The 23384-nt window shown below is 40.4% G+C and overlaps 2 protein-coding genes across 4 annotated transcripts in view; both read right to left on the bottom strand.

Annotated features, from left to right (window-relative positions):
• LOC127054033 (heparan sulfate glucosamine 3-O-sulfotransferase 1-like) overlaps positions 1 to 7949 on the bottom strand; it is a 115152-nt gene extending 107203 nt beyond the window's left edge. Inside the window, exon 1 of one of the 3 annotated variants that reach the window (XM_050959675.1) lies at positions 7713 to 7949. The gene's annotated coding sequence lies outside the window, so the exon portion shown is untranslated. Of the gene's footprint in view, positions 1 to 7005; positions 7070 to 7103; positions 7197 to 7712 lie in introns of those variants that run through there. The other 2 variants (XM_050959676.1, XM_050959677.1) reach the window with 2 other exon arrangements.
• A 3280-nt stretch (positions 7950 to 11229) lies between these two features.
• Positions 11230 to 23384, bottom strand: part of LOC127054524 (uncharacterized) — a 266838-nt gene continuing 254683 nt past the window's right edge. The window contains exons 3-4 of the mRNA XM_050960761.1: positions 13553 to 13710; positions 11230 to 11292 (exon numbers count right to left, since the gene is read on the bottom strand). Coding sequence (XP_050816718.1) covers positions 11230 to 11292; positions 13553 to 13710 — 221 coding nt within the window. The remainder of the gene's footprint in view (positions 11293 to 13552; positions 13711 to 23384) is intronic.

The raw sequence follows: 23384 nt of genomic DNA, 5'->3' as shown, positions 1-23384 counted from the left end.
TGGCACATTAGAAAGTCGGCGCCTCTGACCAAAATTACTGACTGCTGTTCTGTTCCCCACAAAAAGCAAACAAAAATAACTCTGACTGTCCATCATGATCACAGCCATTCTTCATTAATATAAATGACCAGCACAATTTCAGGTTTTACAAATAATAAAAGCTTGTCATGTGAACTCCAAATACTAGCATTGCCATATCAGATAAGTCAAGTGGTCATTCTACTCCAGTATCCTGTCTCTGATAGTGGTCAGTACACTTATTCAGATTCTTAATTTTTACATTTTTATTAAGTTAGAAAATGGTGAATGATGCATTTCTCACTTGTGATTTGTGTCAAGCTCTTTTCTGATGAAAAGTTGAATTAATTAAAAATGCACAAAACCAACATTTTAAAAAAACAGTTAAATAAAACTACTGTAAATATGCTGGATACATAAGAAAAAGGGTTTATCAAAACATGCTTTGTATTTAAATCTGACTGATTGATTAAACAAATGAAGTATTATCTGTAGGTTAGTGAACTGAATTGATTGTTTCCAGCCACAATTGTCATTCAGAACTGGCCAAAATTATAACAGGGTTCAAAAAAGAACAAGATAAGTTCATGGAGGATAGGTCCATCAACGGCTATTAGCCAAGATGGTCAGTGATGCACCACCATGCTCTGAATGTCCTTAGGCTCTATTTGCCAGAAACTGGGAGTGGACGACAGGATGGATCACCTGTTGATTGCCTGTTCTGTACATTCCCTTTGAAACACCTGGCATTGGCCACAGGATTCTGGGCTAGATGGACCATTGGTCTAACCAAGTATGACCATTCTTATGTTCAAAGTTTTAGAACTTGTAGATCTCAGCCTCTCACATGTATTTTTCTTTCATAGATAGGAAAAGGAAAACAAGCTTTCCTGCATTTTCAACTCCCACTTGACTTCTTAACTATGAATGAACTAGTCATTGAACTGAACTAGTTGAATAAACTGAAGAAAATATTCTCTCTGTACCCTGCAGAAAATGCTACTGACATTGACAATTGATTATAGTAAGTTCAGGCCTTAACACAGGCTGCCATAATTTCAAGTTTAATTAAAAAAAAAAACCTATATTTAATATAAATGTAAGTAATTTTTTTAAGTTGTAAATTTTTATCCACCCTAATATTTGTTATTGTAACTATGGATACTCCTTTTACTACTGAAAACATCAAGTCCTACCATCAGTGGGTACATCTACACTCTGATTTAAAAAAAAAAAAAAAAATACACCCGTAGTACTGAGTCTCAGAGTCCAGGTCAGCTAACTCGGCTCATATAACTTGGCTGGCTATAAAATTGCAGCATAGACATTCGGGCTTCAGCTGGAGCCCCGACTCTGAGACCAGTCCTGGTACAGAATCTTGTAAGCACCCCACCGTTTACCTTTAGCATGATGAAAACTGACCTTTATAGTATAAAGGAGCCCCCTCCCTACCTGACAGACCTTTATTCCTATTCTTTGTTTTCTGTCCGTTGCCAGTTTCTGATCCATGATAGCATTTTACCTCTGCCTCACAACTACTTCATTTCTTTAATAGCTTCTCATGAGGGACTTTGTCAAAGGCCTTTTAAAAAAGTCCAAACAAATATCAACTGGCTCTTTTTTAGCCACTATTTTATTAATCTGTTCAAGGAATTCTAAGAGATTGCTAAGGGAAAATTTTCTTTTGCAGAAGCCATGCTTGTTAATTGCTATGATATCATGATATTCTAGGTATCATTCTATTTTTAATTATTGTTTCAGCCAATTTACCGGGTACAAATGTAAGGCTTACTGGGCTGTAATTTCCCCGAGCTCCTCATGTAGTATCCTGTATAGTAGCAGATTTTCATGACAGACAGACAGAGACAATCTGTTTTTTGCTAGAAGCTCAACTACTTCATTTTCAGGGCCTGTCCCTGTCAGTTTAAAAACAAAAAAACAGAATATTGTCTCATGGTTTTTGTCAGCCCTAGGAGAATTGTCACCTGAAGTAGCCACTGGCCAGCTGAGCTGGTAAGACAGACAACAGGATGGATCAGTACATATGCACCTCAAGGAGCACTGCAGTTCTGACATAAATTGTGCTGCCTTCCTGTCCCCAGGAAGCCTCACAACAAGCAACCTCTTCATGATAATACTCTTCCACACAAAGTACTGTCTACATTAGGAAAGCTTTGCTGGTATCAGTATCTGCACTGGACAGGGTTTGCCGGAATAGCCCTACTGGCAAACACTCCTAGTGGAGGCATAGCTTATACCGACAAAAAGTTCTTTCACTGGTATAGCTTATAACAGTTCCCAAATGAAATAAGCTACACTAGCTAACAGACTTCGACAGTACAACTCCATCTATATTAGGGCTTATGCTGGCATAGGTCTGTCAGGTAGGGAGGGGTGAGATTTTTTTTTGCACACTCTTAACCAACATGCCAGCAAAACATTTAAGTGTAGACCTGGCTGAATGGACATAAGCTGTACTGGTATAAACTGGTAAAACTGCACTTATACGCCTCTACCTCGTTATAATGCAGTCCTTGGGAGCCAAAAAATCTTACCGTGTTATAGGTGAAACCGCATTATATCGAACTTGCTTTGATCCACCAGAGTGGGCAGCCCTGCCATCTCGGAGCGCTGCTTTAATGCGTTATATCCAAATTCATGTTATATTGGGTCGTATTATATTGAGGTAGCAGTGTACTAGGACTTTTGCAGTCACAGCTATGTCAGTAAAAAACAAACATATCGTTAAGCAACACAGCTATGCTGGTAAGAGTTTCTAATGTAGACAAGGCCACAGTCAGATCCATGCAAAGTGCAAGACTCTGGACACTCTGCAAATGGTGAGCCTATGAGCAGTGCAGTCGCACTAACACATGCAGGCAACCACTGATGAAAAAACTGTGGGCTGGTGTTAGAACACAAGAACAGCCATACTGGGTCAGCCCAAAGGTCCATCTAGCCCAGTATCCTGTCTTCCAACAGTGGCCAATGCCAGGTGCTCCTGTTTCTCCTCACAGCTTCTGGGCCAAAGGCAAGTACAGAGAGTGTAGTATGATGCTGGCAAATGAACAAAGGGAATAAGAAGGACTGATTAGAGCAGGTCAAAATCTTCCATTCAATTTTTTTTAATTAAAAATGGCTTTTTCATCAACTTGGAAATTTGTTTTCAATTAATTTTTGGCCAAAAAATAACAAGCTATTTGGGGTTCTCAATAAAAACCTGACAAACTTCTGAAGAAAAATCTTCTAAAGTAAAATTTTCATCTTTTTTTCATAGGAACAAAACATATTTCCCAGCCAGCTTCAGCATGACTAGTGAATGTGACAGAAAAACACTGGAGAGAGAGAAGAAAAAGACACAAGGGTGAACTAGGGTATTCCACCTCTGTCTTTGGGTGCATAACTTTAGGCACACAGGTTTAAAATATCTGGCTTACGTAACTTAACAAAGGCCACAGATAGAGTCAGTGCCTGAGCTGGGATTAGTCCCTTGTTCTCAGGCCTTTGATTAGTCGACTAGACCACATTGACTTTCTTACTACCTAGTTGCCCTTCCTTATGGTCACAAGTCGTGCAGGGTGCTCAGCAAAGGCACTGACACAAGCCCAGGCAGCTAGCTATTAGGGAGCTTACAGTGGCTCTAGTGCCTTCAGCAGTAGTTTACGTGACACTGATTACAACCATAAACTCAGTATGCAGTCTTCACCACCACTCTAACCCCTCCTCCCCCACAAAAATACACCAACCCACAACCCCAAAGACCTGGAGTTATTCTTTTTTCTGAACACCAAATCCTAAACCAGGTTGACTGTTAATAACCCACAATGCTTAGGAAAAAATCGGCTCCAAGCTTTAACCCCTAGTGATTGGTTCATATCCTTTTACATTTTCCAGGCTATCTTTGCATGGAAGAAGACTAGAAACTTACTTTTTTCTTCAAATCAAGAGATTCAAGCAGAGACTGGGAATTTTAACAAACAGACTGATGGTTTGGAATGGTATTCTCTCTCATACAGGCTCATAAGAAAATTAACATTCCACCACTCACCAGCTACCAAGTTTGTAATTACTTGTCTTTGTGCGTGCCTGCCAATTCTCAGTGTGGTTTTATTTCCCTAGATTACTGCCACCCACTGCTAGCCTGTAACTGACCACACCTATGAGTCCACTCTCAAAGACTATGGAACTCCATCCAGTTTTGCTGAAGTGAACAACTTGTTTTGAACCCTGAAAGCACCACCACCTTTTGAAGCACAAGTTGAAGAGACATGTTCAAGAAAAGTGACAATGTATAAAACAAGAATAGTGACTGGATAGTGAATTGCTCATGCATACAGGCCTATGCTGTCAGCATTGCACTCTCTAGACTTCTACTGCCATCTAAATATTTCATACCAACCACTCTTAAAATGTACGGCTGCAGCTAATGCCCAGGTAATATCCCTCTGGTATCTCCAGACATTCTGTTAAATAGTTTTATGATGCTAAGCACCAGAGACTACCATGTGATTGAAAAACAAGCTATAGACAGTAAGGAAGGCATGCTCACATTATCACAGATATGGACCGATTGTCAAATAGTGAACTATAGGTCATTTATAGCATGCTGAGTAAATGCTGCGGTCAGCCCACTCTGCTCTGCCCTGCTCCTTTTAAACCACATGTCACCAAGAGGCATGGAGCACTACACTTTTAAGAAAAGTAACACTCAACCAGTTGCAGCAGTTGAAAAACCAGAGGGGATGGTCACTTACTCAAGTTATTGAGCTCTGGATTCATTGTATCAACCAATGGTGTCAGTATAGTCTGAGACGTAAAGCATGATGATTGTACGTGCACATTCCTTCCTTGCTGCTGGCTGACCATTCTGATTAAAATGGAAACAAATGATTTCGAACATAATTTGATCCAGGCTTCAGTGGCCAAACATATTATACTTCAGCCTTATATGCATACTAATCTCAAACTATTGATGGTGGTTCTGGTATCATCTTTTTTTTCCAGAGTTTCCATGCCACCTGTAGCAATGTATTCAGGCAGAACACCAGCCAGAGTGACAGCAAGAGGACTACTAAAAGTAGCAGTAGAACATCATGTCCCTGCCATCTCAGACTACTACAGAGCATGTAGAACACTTTACTTTCTCTTATCAATCTATACAGGTTCAGGACTTGCAATCCAAATTCAATCAGCTTCTAGATCAGTGAAAAAAATTTATTGCTAAATAGTTTTTCTTTTAAAAAAAGCCAACACATAAGAGAAGACATTTTGATATATCCAAAAATAAAAAGTTAACTATGGTACTAATCTCCCCATTCCCATCCCCCTCCAGCCTCCAGTCAAATATCCAATATGTTATTCTCTGAGTTGCTCACCACTCAGTGAATACTTTGAACACCCTGAATGTTCCAATGTTACTGACAGTTCTAAGTATGCCATTGATAGTGATAGCAGAATGATATTTAGCAAACACTATGCTTTTAAAGAAAAGCAACTGCCCTCCAATTGCAACAGCAAATATTCAAGCCAACTAAGAAGCCAATAAAGAAGACCCCATTGTTCACAGTGATTTGACCTGTTGTTTCCTTTTTTCACCCACATCTACACTTAATGGCCCACCTTTTTGACTGGCTTATTCTCACACACACACACACACACACACACACACACCTGTATATTTGATGAACTATCTACTGTGTTCTGTCAATCCTTAAGTAACTGAGTTTGACAGAAAGACCACAACTCACAAATATATTTTCCTCCTCAATAAATTTCTTTTTATATTTTGTCCTTTTTGTACATCTTGGTTGTTTGTTTTTGACTCCTTCATGCTTCAGTTGTAGTGCTGAATTTCGATGAGACAATTAGTATAATCATTTTTGTTTTTAACACTAGATGTGTCCAGTAGTAAGATCACTTGTGATTATTTTTGTTACTTTTGAGCTTATCACATATTTTCATAGAAGCCTCCCTTACACTAATTGACAACAATCTCTCTTCATTAAACCTGCAAGTTATGAAAGGTCAAACCAGATACACCACTTCTATTATAACAACAGCACCCTTCATTTTCTTCAGTCATCATGCCTCAAATAAACTTGCAAAACATAACAATTAGTCTTTTTAGTCCGGACATCAGTATTTTTGCACAATTGGAAGAATGAAACTTATGTAGTTTTTGCAACTTTCACTGTTTCCTGCCAGAAGATTTACATATAGGAATAACAATTATTAAAAATATTATAGATTGCTAATATTAATCCAACATAAATAGTATTTGCATATGTACAGACACAAGCCATCTGTTCAAATCTGCAAGTATGACTAATAAAATATAGGCAAGTTTAACTCATGTCACAACAAAAAAATCTAATTTTTTATCTCAAAGATACTATAACATGAAACAAACGATTTTATAGAACTAAACCGGTCTATAATCAAATTGCCCAATTAGTGAACCAATATCAACCATACTGATAAGAGATTCCTATAAATAGCGGTCACATGCAATCGCTTTTTAGGAAAAAAAGTAACAGAATATTAGCTAATCTCATTTCATTCTCATGAACCAAAAACTATTTAAAAGTGTTTTACTTGGAGAAGTAGTAAAAACCCTACAGAGAATGAAGTTTACTACAATTTTAAAAGGGTGATTCAGAGGGTCAATGCAGTCCATGTACCTTTGGCATAGATTTTCTTTTGTAAAGAGAAAGAGAAAATGAATCATACTGGGAGTTGCAGCTTTTCCAGTCAAATTTTCAGCCATGTTATAAATTGGAGAACATGATCTTTCATGCCTACTCTCCAGAATTTTGACAGTGAAATTTAACATAGCCCAACGAGTCTCATTTTATCATTGACAGGTGTCAAAATAAAGGGATGCATTTAAGTCTATAACATAATCCTGATATTAGTCACCCATTTTTGAGACTGAGAAATATCACAATTCAACAATGTACCCAATATTATGTACTCTAAAAGGATTACCTGTATTTGTATCAGAACAAGACAAGAGTGCTCTCTTCAGCATTACAATAAATAACTGCAGCTTAGCTTTAAATGAAATGAAGTACTTTGGATCTGACCTGAGTTTAAATGGTGCCTGTCTTTTCCTAGTGGAAAATTTAAATTCAGCACTTGGATTCATAATTCCACAGATCTCACAAGCATAATCTAAGGCAACCACTTTACATGATTTATGGCTGTTCTCTAGATTCAGATGACAAATCTCTATGGAGCAGGTGCAATGGGGTGTGGTTCCCCCCACGAGATAATTTCCTAGTATGTAAATTAATTAGCAAATCTTCATTCCTATGGTGTAACCAGGGCACTATGAATGTACTTGCTGTGTTTATTATTTCATATGTTTTCAAGTGACTTGGAAGTCCGGAGGTTTAAGTCACAATGTTTTTGACATCATCCGTAGCTGCAAAAGTAGGAATGAATCATGCAGAGTTATGCAGGGAGAGCCGATTCTTAACTATTGAAAGGATTAAGGACATCAGGCTACTTGCGCGTCTGTTTACTCGTCTTCCTGGGCTACCAAGGGATCTCTAGCAATAAAAGCAAGAGTTACTCATGCACAACCTTACGCTGCCCCCCAAATCCAGCCCTGTTTCCTGCCTGCTGCTGGAAACAGGAGCCAGGGATGAAGCCAGTCCCTGGCTCCTATGGCAAGTCCTTACTCTCATTACCTCCTCCGGAGCCATAGAGAGCGACGCTTCCTCGGCGTCAGGGTATGCCGGGCTGGGAGCTGGAGCAGATGCAGGAGGGCGCAGGCGAGCGCTCGCTTCACCCCACAGTGCTGCGGCTGGAGCCGGTGGCCCCGTCCGCCCCAGATAAATGCAGGCACAGCAGCAGCCCCATCATGATTAATTAATCAGCGCGGGTGACCAGAGCAGGAGACGCGGCGCGGCGCGAGGGGAGCAGGGGCTGGGCTGGCGGCTCGCGCGGTCACTCCGGAGTTGCTGGACTGACGCATGGCTCCCCGGCCGGCCGGGCACGGAGCGGAGGGGGCCCGCTCAGCTGGGAGCGCGGCGCTGGCTCCGAGAGAGGGGAGGAGTCTGGGCAGGTGACTAGACACCCGCTGTGAGATCGAGCCCGGCTCCTCCTTACCCTGCCTCAGGAGGTACCGCTCCCGCGCCGGGGTGGGCTCGGGCGGGCTCCTGGCGCCGCTCTCGGGGAGCGGGCTGCGGTGTGAGGGGGCGGGGGCGTCCAGCGCGGTACCTAAGCCCCTGCTCCAGCAGAGCGGGGCTAGCGCGCGGTCAGGCTCGCTCGTGGAGAGGGACTCTGCAGAGGGGCCGGCTGAGCGGCTTCCAGCAGCGTGCGCTTTGAACGGTGAGGTTTGGGGGTGTTGGCCCAAACCCGCAGGAAAGCCTGGTGGAGCCAATAGTGTCTAGCGGCCAAAGCCTCCGGGCAAACCCCCATTGACTTCAAAGGCACCACCCGTGGCTAGTCCTTTGCCCCACATGGTGCCTTGCTTCCTGCCAATAAAGAGACAGGCCCCGTGTCCCAAGAAGCTTACAGACGAGGGTCCGACTCCCACACATTAGTGGCGCTCCAGGTATGGTGACCAGATGTCCCAATTTTATAGGGACAGTCCCAGTATTTGGGTCTTTTTCTTATATAGGCGCCTGTTAAACTCCTACCCCCATCCTGATTTTTCACACTTACTGTGTGGTAACCCTAGCTCCAGGTGGGAACAGAGTGCTCCCCAGGATTTGCAGAATCAGAACCTAAGGACCAATTGCCCCTTGGTTACACCAAGTGGATGGGGAGCAATAGGGTCACATTGGTAATTGAGAATATAGCCCACATCATGCCAAATGCGGACAAAGTCTGAGAAAAGAGAACAAAAGACAAGAGGAAAGGAGAAAACTGCTCCTAGAGGGATTTAATTTACATGGCACTGTGTTGTTTTATGTTTTCTTTCTTTCCTTTTTTGTTGTCGATTTTTAAATGGTGGCTATATTCAAAGGAATAAGCACTAACAATTCCATAGCTCAGGTTGGATTGTGGTTTGTGCTTAAAGCAGCCTATTTCATACCTGACTGAATGAATTTAGTCTACAAGTTTGACACAGTAATACTTCAGTACTTGTCCCTTCAGAGGACAATTGCATTTTCTCCAAAAATTTATATAAAATGGAAAAACATTTTCAAATTCTTCTTTTCTGAAATGTTACCATTTTCCTCATGATTGGGATTGCTGTAATTCTAACTACCAGTCTTCCAATAACTGCATACATGCTGTGATAACTCAGGCAAAAGCCTGTTATAAACTTTTAAGCACACACAGTTATTCTATTAGTTGTCACAACCTAATTCAGTTTGACCAAGGTGATTCAAATAGATGACTGCTTCTGTTTCTGCCTTCAGAAACTGCCAGCCTGGCTCTGTAACATTTTAATGAAACATTTAGGTTCTCTTTTTCATACAAATTTAATTTTCCATGTAACTTTCTGACCAGTTCTAACCCTGACTTACCAGTCATGCTTTGCACATATTCCTAGGCTTCAGGGAAGAGTGGGTGGACATTTTTTTGAGAGAGAAATTTCACATCTGAAAATGCAGTTTCATCAAAATTGAAATATTTCTTGGGAGTATGTCAATTTCAACACATTCTTTTTGATTCATTTCCTTTTGACTTTTGTTATATCAATGTTAATTGTCATATTTATATAAATGTTATGTGGAATATATATTTAATTTTTAATAAGTTTAAAGTGTTTTGACACTTTTGGGACCATTAGCCCAAGGTTTTATTACTTATCTTAGAAATTTTCTTCACAGTAGTATAATAAAGTGAGTTTATTCAGACAGATATGGATTTAAATTTGCATAAAACTCACAGGAACTTCATTGTATTAAACCTCAGGGCTTGACATCTGCAGCATCTGGTATTCATACAGTGCTAACCTTTGAAAGACTCCAGAGAAGTGCATTTTCTCGAATATTTATTTGGTAATTGGGTATTGTAATCCATGACCTCTTAATTATCATGAAATGACTTTTCTCACTGAAGTCATAAGACAGTTAGAAATTCTTATTAATATTAAAGTGACAGACAAGTTAGTTGGAGTATGTCAGTGTTATTCTATGAATATTGGAATTTCTTTTCATAAAATGGGGTGATCATATCACTCTTCAGTGGCTAATGAGGATATTCCTATTGAGAACAGATAATTTCTAAAACTGCCACACATATTACTTATTCTATTTCCCATTTTAAATCTACTCACTCTTGCATCCACTGCACTATATTGAGTTGGTCTTTCTGAGAGACTGAATTAAAGAAGGGAGAAGAGAAAATGGCAGGGGTGGATGATTGGAGTGGGTATCGACTAATGAAAGATTATATATAAAAAAGGAGACATTTCTCCAGATCCTTGGGTCTCACTGAGCTGTGCAGGACCAGGGCAGAGGGTGAATAAAGGATTAGAGCCAGCACTGCACTCCCCTGCTCATGCAGGCAGCCACGGCCCAGTCCTAGCCCCTGGCATAAATTAGAGTAGCCATAAATCTGTTATAAATTACACAGCCTCAGGAAGCTGTTAAGAGTCAATTACAATAGCCAAGAATCTTTGGTGTGCAATGTGCTACAGCCCGTGTGCCTTCTAACCAGCACCGGTACTGGACAGGGAAGATGATAGTCTAGAAGATTTCCCTGTGCCACTCTGCAGCACAAAACAGACTTATTGGAGACTGGATAGCTGGCTCAGAGTCTTTAACTGAACTATGGTTTGTTACAATATTTATGGTGGCAGTGATAATATTCAGTTATATGGATATACACACAGTCTCACTTCCTGCATTCCAAACATCTCAAGTTATTTTGCAAAAGTGAACCTTAGAATAATATTATATATCCAGGTATCTGATGATCCTAGTGCAAAAAGGGAATATTCTCAGTGTGTAAACAGCAAGACGTACATCTGTTAAATCATTGCAGAGTGCACTAGGGCAACAGTACTTGTTCTCGCTCTCTCTCTCGCCCCCTCCATTGTCTCTCACTTGTACCCTCATTTCTCTCCCTGCTCCCCTCTTCTCCACTTTTGCCAGACAGATCTAAATACAACTAATTAGCTAACTTATATAATGACAAAGTCTGCTTCTACTACCAGGAAATGTAATAGTTTGGCAATACATTTACTAGGGGATCACAAGGTGGGCAATGTTGGCTAATTAATAGTGCCAGAGTTCTATAGTAAATTTACTGCAGCACAACTGGTGGCTTTACTGTTAATTGGTCATACTTTTTTGCAGCTGGAAAAACCTGAAATCACCAAAATGTAATGTAAAGCACACTCATGAATTAAAACATTTGCCTTGCTAAAAAGGAGACCCCTCTAAACTTTCTACCTCTTACAATGTACGAATCATTTACACAACATGATGGCTGCTTTAATAATACTGCATACTTATAGTTCATAAGGATTCTAAATCATTTAATATATTAACATATTTATATAACTAAATAGATAAACAACTGTGGAGCATAGACTGTCTTTTATTATATGTCTGTTGAATACTTTGCACAAATGGGGTCTCAACCCTGTTGGGGCCTCTAAGCACTACTATAATACAAGTAATAATTACATATATACACACATCTTTATAAAGTAATTTTGTTCAGCACTGAAAAGCAGACATCACTGAGATGGATGGTGGCAGTTGTTCAACAGCTCACAGAAACACTACACAATAATTTAGAATAGTGAATAAAGATGACTTATATGCAGTGGTTTAATATGATTCAGAAAGAAGGAAGAGGGGCAACTACTGAATCTCCAGCACCATTTCAAGCAGTATCCTGGGTTTTCCTTGGAGATCTAACCAATGCCAACCTGTTTAGTTTGTGAGATCTGACAAGATCACAGCCTGAGGTTGTATGGCTGCTGGGATTTAACTTTTATCTAGAAAATTTAATTAGGAGTGGGTTTTTTTCTGCTCCTGATTACTAAAAAAAAACCCACATACACAAAACAAAGAATAAAAGTGAACCAATAACAGCCAGCAAAGTTAAATGCTACAGAAACATCAGTGCTGGCATTAGCACTTCAAAAGAAAAAAGCTATTGTAAAATTTAACTGCTTGGCAGATACAGCAGACAGAGCAAGAATGAAAGGGAGGTAAGGAGAATTAAAGGAAGGCAGAGTAGGGAGAGGAGAAAAGTAACTGGGAGGAGGGATAGGAAACTAGATGAACATTACATTATTCAAAATTTTAAAAAAGCCAATCTATGTGCACTGAGGGTGAAATCCTGACTCCATTGAAGTCAATGGCAAAACTCCTATTGACTTTAGTGATGCAAGATTTTCCACACTTTATGGATAACAATGTATCAACACAACCCCTCAACATATTTATTTCTTTTTTTAGCTCACAGTTGCCTATCATTTATAATGCCAGAATTGTAGGAAGATTCTTCAGATGAGGAAGAAATTGACTCTTACTTCTGTTTTCAGTACTCAGGAAAATGACCCAAAGCTGAGCAAATTTTTTTCAGACAAATAGATTATTCACTGAAAAATATAGTTTCAGGTCAATCAAAACAATTTGCAAATTTAGACAAAAATAAGTTTTGGGCTAGATTCACAAGAAGGTTTAGCAGCCATTCACAAAACAAACAGTGATGGTGCCGCTACCCCATATAACATTTAGCCTGAAGGTTACGTTACTCGCCTGGGATATGGGACACCCAAACTCAAATCCCTACCCCAAGGATTATTTTATTATTGATACAAAGTGAAATAGCTTCAACAGAAGAGACTGAGAGTAACCCACTCCAGATTACTCTATAGCCTGGTGGTTAGAGCACTCATTAAGGAGAGGTGCAGACTCTGGGTTCAAGTCTCTGTTCCAGAGTGAGGATTCAGATCTAGGTATCCCAGCTGAACCACTGGGTAAAGTTTATTGGGGGCAGAGGGCACCAACATCTCCTCTGTTTTGTAAATCTACCCTATCATTTTCTTTGCTTTTATTTAAGAGGGGGGGGGGGGAAGGGAGGGAGGGAGAGAGAGAGAGAGAGAGAGGGGTTCAAAATGCCCAGAAACAAAATGAAACGTTAGCTTTGGATCAGATAAAATGTTTCATTTGACCCAGAATGAAATTAATCAACTTTCTGGGTTATCAAACATGCTGAAAAGTTTTGGCTTTGGTTTTGACTGAACTGAAGGGTTATATTGGTTATTTCATACAAGGACCTAGTCTAAGCCGCTATTCACAACTGTGGTGCTATACAAACATTAAATAACAATTAATAATATATTAAACTCATACATTTTCAAGAAATCACAGAGTTCTAGCTACCTAATTAATGCATTGACATTATCAGGCATCCCAGCACAATGATTGCAACACATAGGGAATTAAGACAGAATGCTCAGTGAATGAGTTTGTCATGCAAGATGTATGGCAGACAGTTTGCCAATCTATACTATTGCATAACTGAGCATTCTTCAAGGTGAAAAATATATTGGGTCTGATTGGCATGATAACACTGACCAATTAACTTTATGTTTGAATAATCTTACCTGGCTCATTAAGTCCTTGTCCATGGTAAACATTTTCTTAAACAATCTACTGTTGATACCAGTTGTACAGTTCAACTGGTAGTAGTAATGATAGAAACCCTTGTGCAGATAAACCAGGAGTGTTTTATCCACCATGGCATCTACTGGCAGACCTTCTTCTGAGCAGGATTAGATGATATGGTTAAAAGGCCAATCACCTGTCTATGCTGGCATTATCATTGTTGCTACTCCTGGGTTTGCACAGGTGGAAGTACAATGGTGGGAAGTTTCAGATACATCTTAAGGATCAAACTATGCCTTGATGACGCTGGCCCCACTTGGGGGCATTGCAGAACCTCATTATCCAGGGCAGTTGTGACAGGAATTCTGTTCCAGGAAAAAACAGTCTCCCCTGGATTTCCAAAGATCACCATGGAAGATGAACACACACTATCATCCATTAGGTCCCTATACCAGAACAACTCCATCTCCTCCATTCCCCATTGGGGTGGCTAGAGACCCACGGTGTGCTGAAAAAGGAGCAGTCCCTAAACTGAGTGGAGCACAGAGTCTGCAACTGTGCCTGGCTCTTGTGCAAGGGTGGTAAAGGGAGTAAGGCTCTTGGCAACTTTATCACAAAAGGGCCAATCACAAAGTGGGCCTAAATGTAAATATATCCCTTGGCACTGGACAAACAATTTTCTCACCTTTCTTTTATGAAGGAGAAATAGGGACCAGAGTTTGCTGGGCAAGAATTACTTAAAAAAATATTTCCTCCAGTTTTTGAGAGTTGCAGCTAATCTCAGCTTTATTCATCTAGGTGCTGAGAAAATCTGAGACGGATTTTATTTATCCAGACATTGGGGAATGATCATTATCCTCTTTATCAAGTAAAATATTCATTATGGTTTAACAGATGACAGTGAGATACAGAAGAGAGAAATGGAGAGAACAGGCAAAACCCCACTATTTTCCAAGGAGAATGTGAAGTCATATCAATCAGCATAATGAAACAGAGGTTAACTGATAAATGATTACATTCACAATGAAAGAATCACATTACATACCTTTAACTTATTCACTAATGTTTTTATGTTCCTCCATCTATTTATCCCTGCATGTATGTAAAGTTTCAGGCCATAAAAGCATTTCAATTTCCCCCTTTATCTGCATGGTTGGGTTAACAGTTATTTAATTAAATTTTTAAAAATGGTTTTGATCCACAGGCTTAAAACTTGAACTTTTCTGATGAAAGAAAGGGCTTGGAAGCAGGATCCGACTCAAAAAGAAAAATATTTCAAATAAAATGCTTGAGGTTAAAAAGAAAGAAATATGTCTAAAATACAAATGAATTAATGTAATATATAAAGCCAGTTTGGCTTCTATTCCTTCTTGTGTAGACAGAGTAATTTTAATTTAATGAATGGGAGGAAATGTGAAGGGTTCTAAATACAATATTATGAAACAAATAACCCCCCTTAATGGGTTGGTTAAATGTTATTGAACTCTGGGTTAAAATATCTGATGGACTTACTGTAGTTTTCTACTTGCACCTGGGAGACCAGGCCTGTCAAAGTTCTCTTTATAAACTGCAGTTTTCAGAGTTGGTAATTAGGCTGCATGTTCCCAGATCCTCAAAGTCCCAGACCACTGGGGAAATTATATTCATTTGTTTAAATAACTGTTGAGCACCTATCATGGAAAGGGCACCTAGCACCCAGTCCTACATCTGTACAAATCATTCAAGGTTTGTCATTGACTCCAGTGGGAGCAGAATAAAGCCACTAGGTGAAGAACATAAATGTTTAATATTGGCATCATGATACTGATTAGAGACCCGAATCAAAGTTGGGGTGCCATTGGGTTAGGCACTTTACAAACACAGTAAAAACACAGTATTTGCCCTGAGGAGCTTACAATCTAACTGGACAAGACTGACTAAGGAAATATTATTAATCCCATGTTACAAATGGGGAACTAAGGATCCAAAGACATTGGAGATGGAAAAGTGCAGTCTTTGGGTTATTCAGTTCATCCTCCTGCCTGTGCAGGATTGTATTTGACAGTATATAAATATTAAATAATTTAGGGGGTTTTTTGGTAAACACATTAGTTAGGTCATTTTAATGAATTAGTATACTATGGAACATGGTTAGATACCCAGAATCTATTTCTCACTGGACTTTAACTCATGGGTTAATCCCAGAAAATAATAACAGGAGACACACCTATCTCCTAGAACTGGAAGGGACTTTGAAAGATCATTGAGTCCAGACCCCTGCCTTCACTAGCAGGACCAAGTACTGATTTTTGCCCCAGATCCCTAAGTGGCCCACCTCAAGGATTGAACTCATACCCCTAGGTTTAGCAGGCCAATGCTCAAACCACTGAGCTATCCCTCCCCCATAATGCTTATGCTGTGAGAAAATGTTTAAAAGAATGAGTTAACACACTCATCACAGGAGAAATACTAAAACGAGAAAATGAAATGGTATCCATACTCTTGTAATCATAATACTTTATTGTTATGGGTACCACTGTGAGATAATAAACTAGACTTCTACTGCACAATCTCATTTTTGGCTTAGGATGCATAACTCATGTCACATTCAGTTCTCTCACAGCACTGGCTGCAACTATGGTTTAATTAGACACCTCCGCCCTCTCTCACCCCCCCCCCCCCCAAAAATAACCCTCAATAATCATCATCGTATTCCTGTTGTTTCAGACTTCACATAGTGTTCCAAAAAGTGAAAACACAGGAAAAAAATAAACCTTCTGACACAGACATTTTATAGGCTAAGGCTATAGTGTGGAATAATACTTAAATAATGGAGCTTTTTGGATCAGGATTTTTGGTCGGTAGCCTTACTAGTCTACTAAGTCTATGGTTAATGGATAATTGCCAACATTTTCAAAAACATGCCTCAGTTTTGACAGCTGTGGACAACTTCGGCCTGACCTTCAGAGTTGCTAAGCAATAAGAGTTCCAGCTGAATCCAATGGGAACTTTGGATGCTCAACCATTCTGAAAAGTGACCCTCAAGTTCTCTCAATCTGGACACCGAAAAATGGAGGCATCCCAAATCAGAGGTCACTTGTAAACATTTTGTTCTATAAAACAATTAAAAAAAATCTTTTTATGACATAATATTCCCAGTCCAAACCATTGGTCTTTTGATACACTGTGGAACAAAAGCATCACATATTGCTTAGTCCAGTTTTGTTCCTTGTGAATAGCATGCAAAGGGACAATAGTGCAGGTACGTTCAAATCACATTGGCTTCCTAGAAGAAACGCTCACAGTCATTCGGATCAAACCTCTACAGAATGTATCATAAAAATTTCAAAATTAATGTGGAGTTACTTTGTCAGTGAAGACTCAAAATGGAGGCATGGAATCATCAATCAAGTTCAAGATGCACCTTATTAAAATTGCAATAACATCAACTTCTACTAAACCCATGGTTTCTGTAGGAGAACTTGAGGGCAAACAAATTAGATCTATGGGCTTTCTATGTGGTATTGATTTTGTGCAGAACTGCCACTGAAGTCAATGGAAGTTTTGCCTGTGAATCAATTACAGCATAAGCCTTGTGTTCAAACAACGTTAAGGATCAGACAAATCCACAAAAGTAAGGCAATTTGAAGTAAAGGCTTAATTCATATTGCTGTGCATAGATATTTTAGGAGTTTGAGAACATTGACTTATTCTGTGTACCATAGGGAGCACAACCTTGTAGTCCTTCCACATGCAAAAGTCTCATGGACCGGAGTGGGAATTTAGTAAACGCACAATAAGATTTGGCACAGGCAGTCTGAATGTATCACAAAGCCAAATAGTGCAATTTAAAAGAAGAGTGAAAATTTAACTCAGACTTTAATAACAATAGCCATGTTTGTCAGGAGCCCAAGGTCTTATTTTGCTGTGTGCTGCGAGACAGTCATCTGGGCACCTTTTGTAGAAGTAGAGATATTCACTCCAATGTCCTGGCCAAATTTCAACTTGTGTAATTAAAATGCTCATAACTAATTTATTCCTGTAGTTTCAAATGGATAAAATATTCTTCACTTTCTGTCCTAAATGGCTATGAATGTTATTTTGTGCTATATCGCAGTGGCTATTTTCACCCCAGAGATGGATACATTCCAGCAGTGGAAGAGGTGATCCTTGTATATCCCATGGTTTGTGTATTTCAGTCTAGTAAGGGCCAGAGTCTCATACCCTTTCTTTTGTGGAATATACATTACTCTGAGAAGTCCTGTTCTCTGCAATGAGACTATTCAAGGATACAGGCACTACTCAGTGTAAGTATATAAAAATCTAGCCCTAAATTTGTAAAATACTTTGCAAATTCTTCTAGATATAAGGAGCCATGCAAATATGCTATACCTATTCAACTCATTCACATTCACTACCTTCATAATCTAAACAAATGTCATAGTCTAAATAAATATTGAAAACAGATTTTTAAAAATAAAATGTTCTGTTAAGATAGCATGAGGTAAAGCTATAGGTTCTCTTTTGATACGACATGCCCGTTATCATGCAAAACACATGCACTCTCCATTGACTTTTACACAATGCCTAGAAATATGACATTTTCAGCAAAACATTGGTTATTAGACTATTAATATAATGCATTGAATACAATAAGCAATTATGGTAATTGCATGGATAATCACAGAAAACAAGGAGTGCAGAAAATGCCTTGGTTTATTTGATTTAGGACTTCAAAACCTGCATAATTAGCAAGGGCTCTTGTCTATTTACAGAATCTGAAAAGAGCCTTTTATCATTGACACAACTCAAAGCAAATTTTATACATTTTATACCAGTGTTCAAATTGTGTTTGAGCAGGTAGGGGAAAATGAAGCAATTCCAAAAAACTACAGCCCAGATCGTTCCCTGGAGACACCTATGTCATGTGGGCCATTTATGAACTGACTTTCTCTGGTCTGCTTAGGAGCAGGGTATCCCTGGACACTGCAAAAAATGATCCATGGAGTTGTGGTCCACATGTTGTGGAGAAAGCTAAGATGTGGGGCTGTCACTTCAATGGACACAGCATCCCACCCTTTGTCACCCCAGGAATACGGTCAGGAATTGCCTCAACAACTAATTAATCTTCAAGCTGTTTTTGACAGAGAAATCTTAATATGAGCCCCGTGGGCAAAAATTTAAAAGAGAGCACTTTTCTAAGGGAAATGTTTAGTCCCAAGCTCTTTCCACGGGGAAAACTTTGCATGCCAGCAAGTTTAAACAAGGTGAATTGACTCCTGCAATCCCCAGACTTCAGCACTTCAGAAAAAAGTAAAAAGCATGAAAAATACCCATGGAACAAGTTAGACAAACATCTGTCAAGGATGGCCTAACAGGATGTACTTCTTGAGGTCTGTTTCAGCCCTGCATTTCAATGATTCTCCCCTCACTTCATGCTAACTCCTATTTCCCTAGAGCAAACTATGTCTGTAGGCCTTGGTCCACAGTTCACTCCCAGCTGATTCAATCCATGTAACTCCTCAACATCAGTTCTGGGACTCAGACACATTTTGGCCATGGAGTGTATCTAACAGAGGAAACAGTTATTTACCGGTACTGTAACTATTTTTCTTTGCAAAGAGCCAACTTCCACTGTTCCTGGTGAGTGCTCGACCCCCACCTTTGGCCTGCCCCTACACCACTCTCACTTCACCCTCATTCCACCCTTCTCCCTTCACCTTTTCTCCACCCCCTCCCCTGAGCAGGCCGCATCCCCGCTTCTCCCCCCCCCTCCTGGGAAGTCCTAAGCTTTTGGCGGCGGGAAGAGCTGGGAGGTAGGCAGAGGAGCAGGGTCACAGCACGCTGGTGGGGTGGGGTGGAGTGGGGGGAGGGGAGTTGCCTATGGAGTCAGCGCCTATGGTTATTTGAGATGTAGGTGCAAGTGTGCATTCCATTCAGGTGTGCGCAGACCGAGCACATCAAAGATGGAGAACTTTGCAGAGCAGTACTCATCAGGATGATACATGCACCTTATGCCTCCACTCATGGCCCCCTCCCAAGACTATTTAGGACCAGCACCATCCTGAGCCCCCTCAGTTCCTTCACACTGTAATCCATGTCTGAAGACTCCAACACTGAGGGGACAGATGGTGTTTTCTGGAATACATGTCTGCATCCACATCTCAAACAACAACAGTTACAGTACAGGTTAGTAATCATTTCATCTTCTTTCAGTGGTTAGTAACCTCTTTACAGGTTAATAACCATTTCATCTTCTTTGAGTGGTTGCAGGTGAGTATCCACTCGCTTAATTCATGAGCAGTAGCAGAAAGAGGTGGGGTTCAGAGTCTATTTAAATAGTGACTGCAGAACTGCTCTTCCAAAGCTTGCATCCGGACCTAGAAGCAGTCATGATAGCCCAATGCTTGGTAGAGGAATGCATATGTCCAATAGGGGAACATCCCTGAGAAACACAACTGAAGCATCATAGGCCCTTATCAAATGAGCCAATAGCCTTTGTGGAAGTGTGGCTTTTGCTGCATCATATGCTGTCATAGTGCAGAAAGTAGTCCATCTGGAAGTTGTCTATGCTGAAATCATTTGACCCCTCATCTACTCCACATAGGGGCGATAAATGAAATGGTTTAGTCCTGTCCAGGTAGAATACCAGGGATCATCATACAACCAGTGTATGCAGGTGCTGTTCATCTGAATCAGAGTGTGAAAGACAGACATAAGTGGCGAATTGTCTGAAACTGCTCATGTGGGAGAAAGGCCCTTGAACTTCAGAGGTTAACAGTGCCCCCAATGAACTTGATTTTTTGTGTTGGAATTAATGTGGACTTTCCTTTGTTTAAAATCAGCCCAAGGTGATGGAAGAGACGTAGAGTGAACGGGATGTGGTGGAGGACTTGGTCTTTGGACTTTCTCCTCCCTAGTCAATCATTCAGGTATGGGAAGATATGAATCCCCATTCTCCTTTCAATGACATCAGTAAGCTTTTATTTTAAAGATTAATCCCAGTCCTAGTTCTTGGGAGTTAAGGCTCTGCACTATACAGAGTAACAAACAAATATCAATATAATCTGAGTACCTAAAGAACTGTCAGCTTTGACCTCTTCACTTAGCCAAAACATAGACACGTTTTTCAGTATTGCTAGGTTGACTGTATTATAGGGAAAACTCTACAAATCCTGTAGTCAAGGTTCTGTCAGTATTTATATTACAATAATTTTTTTTTCCTCCTAAGGGTCTTAGCTTGGTGAAAATTGCTCTGGGATGAGACTTGTTATATTTAGTACACTACAAGTTCCCAGCTCAGGGACAATGTTTTTCTTGTAAATTTTTGAAGATCAATTCTGCAGCTGGTTAATTACTGAAGGACAAAATACAGGCATTTTTACCATTTCCATTAACATGTTTTTGAAAACCTGTATTCAATTTTAAATTAAAAAGTGCAGAATCATGGACTGGGCATCTTGGCTTTTAAACAACATAATTTAACATCTCTGTGTTTTATACAATTAGACAGATGTACTTTTGTATTTTTTCATAACATTGGTGATTTACATGTTTGAGTTAGCACCACAATAGTGCCATACTATGGATTATTGACATGATACACTTTAACAGCTCTTTTATAGTTACTATAGGATATGCTTAAGAGCCTGGTATGAATTGTTCTACAGTGAAGTTATGTTGTTTGAGCTGAAAATTGTGGATTAGACTCATTTTGGTAAGAGAAGTCTAAATTTGGGAGGAGGGGATGGTAACTGGCCACTTGAAAGCATTTTGGAAGAGGAGGGACTCCTCTTATCTATTGATTCCTGAAAGTAGTTCAAGGAACAAATATAATTCATGTTTGCAGCTTCAGTCTGAGTCTTTATCAGCCCCACAGGGGTTCAGCTGACTGCAGGACTCAAACTCCATCACTCACTACGACTGTATACCTTAACCTGGGTTTTATTTCATTCCCCTCGAAGGGTTCTTCCACCACCAACCAGAGAATGCTACAAGTCAGAGTTCACAAAAAGTCCAAGCTCAGAGCCTCTTTCTCCCTGCATACTGATCAGTTCCAGTTCCTAGAAGAAAGGGGGCCTCCCTGATTGAACTAACCTCGTTATCTGTAGCCTGCTTCTTACTTGCATATATTTACCTGCCCCTGGAAATTTCCACTACATGCATCCGACGAAGTGCGTATTCACCCATGAAAGCTCATGCTAAAATACATCTGTTAATCTATAAGATGCCATAGGACTCTTTGCTTGATTTCTTTGGTATTAAGGTGTATGACACTGATGCTGCCGAAATGGCTGCCAGGACCATCTCTATGAACAGCATCATGGCTTCACCTCTCGGGATTCCCAAAGGATGTGCAGACCATGGTGGAGGACCTCTCCTTTGAGGGGGTGAAGCTCTTCACTAAGACGACCCATGCCTCTCTTTATTCCTTGAAGGATTCCAGGGTCACTCAGATCACTGGGAATCTACACAGTAGGGCAAAAGAGATGCTTTAGCCTTCAATACCAACAGAGTAGTCATCCCAATTTCTGCCACAGAGGCACCATGAGCCCCAGAGGAAAAAGAGAAAGTTCTCAAAACAAAATCCTTCAGGTTCCCAGTCCTTGAACCAACTGCCTGCCCTTAAACATCACTATTGACAAGCAGGTCAAGACACCACAAAACCACTCCCCACTACTACCTGTGACTGCGCACCCATTTAGCCACCATTTAGCAGCTTTCCACAGTGTCTGGGAGTGCATAATGTTGGACAGATGGGTCCTAGAGATCATTAGATCCAAATATTCCATCCACTTCACCTCCCTACCCCCTTCACAACACCCTTCCCCGTTCCTCTTCAGGAACCCTTCTCATGAGAGTTTACTACGGCAGGAGATAGATCGACTCCTGCAGTTAGGAGCCATAGAAACAGAACCTCAACACCTAGGGGTTTTACTCTGATTATTTCCTAATACCCCAAAGGAAGGGAGGTTAGAGACCCATCCTGGACCTCAGCACTCTCAACAAGTTTGTCAAAGCTCAAAAGTTCAAGATCTAAACCTAGTCCTGAACGGATTGACTAGGCTCCACTTTGAACCTATGACTACCTGTTCACTAGCACACCTATCGATGAGGTTTTTTTAATTGCAATTCCTCGTCTAGAAGAATAGGGGAAATAGCAGCTCTGATGGCACATCCCCCATACACAGTGTTCTTCCCAGATAAGGTTACACTCAGGCCATATCCCTAAAATGACCCCCTAATGGCACATGACTCAGTCTATTTACTTTCCTGTCTTCTACCCAAAGCATCACCGAGACAATAGGGAGGCCATACTGCATACACTAGACATTAGGAGAGCCCTTGCATTCTACCACAATAGGACAAAGGCTTTCAGGATGCCCATAGACTATGTGTCTCTATAGCAGAAAGGTCTGAGGGCTCAGCGATATCAGTCCAAAGATTCTCCAAGTAGATCTTAAATTGCATCAAACAGTGCTACCAGATTTGTAACATAAGCACTCCAGACTTGATCCATACACATTCCACAAGCTCTATCTAATCTGTCACCTTCTTTAAGGATGTCCCTATCTCAGAGATCTGCAAAGTGGCAATGCGAGCATCAGTCCACATCTTTGCAGAACATTATGTGATCACTGGAAACTCTGCTTCTGATGCCATCTTTGGCAGCCCAGTGACTATCACCTGTGACTAACCAGATTCCAAAGCCCCTGTCCTCCAAGAGGGGTACTGCTCGGGAGTCACCTACAGTGGAGCACCCATAGGGACACTACTCGAAGAGAAAGAAGTTATTCACCTTGTACAGTAATGATGGTTCTTCGAGATGTGTCCCCGTATGGGTGCTCCGCT

The sequence above is a fragment of the Gopherus flavomarginatus genome, chromosome 6, assembly GCF_025201925.1.
Source record: "Gopherus flavomarginatus isolate rGopFla2 chromosome 6, rGopFla2.mat.asm, whole genome shotgun sequence".
In the NCBI taxonomy this organism is placed as follows: Eukaryota; Metazoa; Chordata; order Testudines; family Testudinidae; genus Gopherus; species Gopherus flavomarginatus.
Note: the sequence above shows the minus strand (reverse complement) of the source record. Positions and strands in the feature narration are given on the sequence as shown.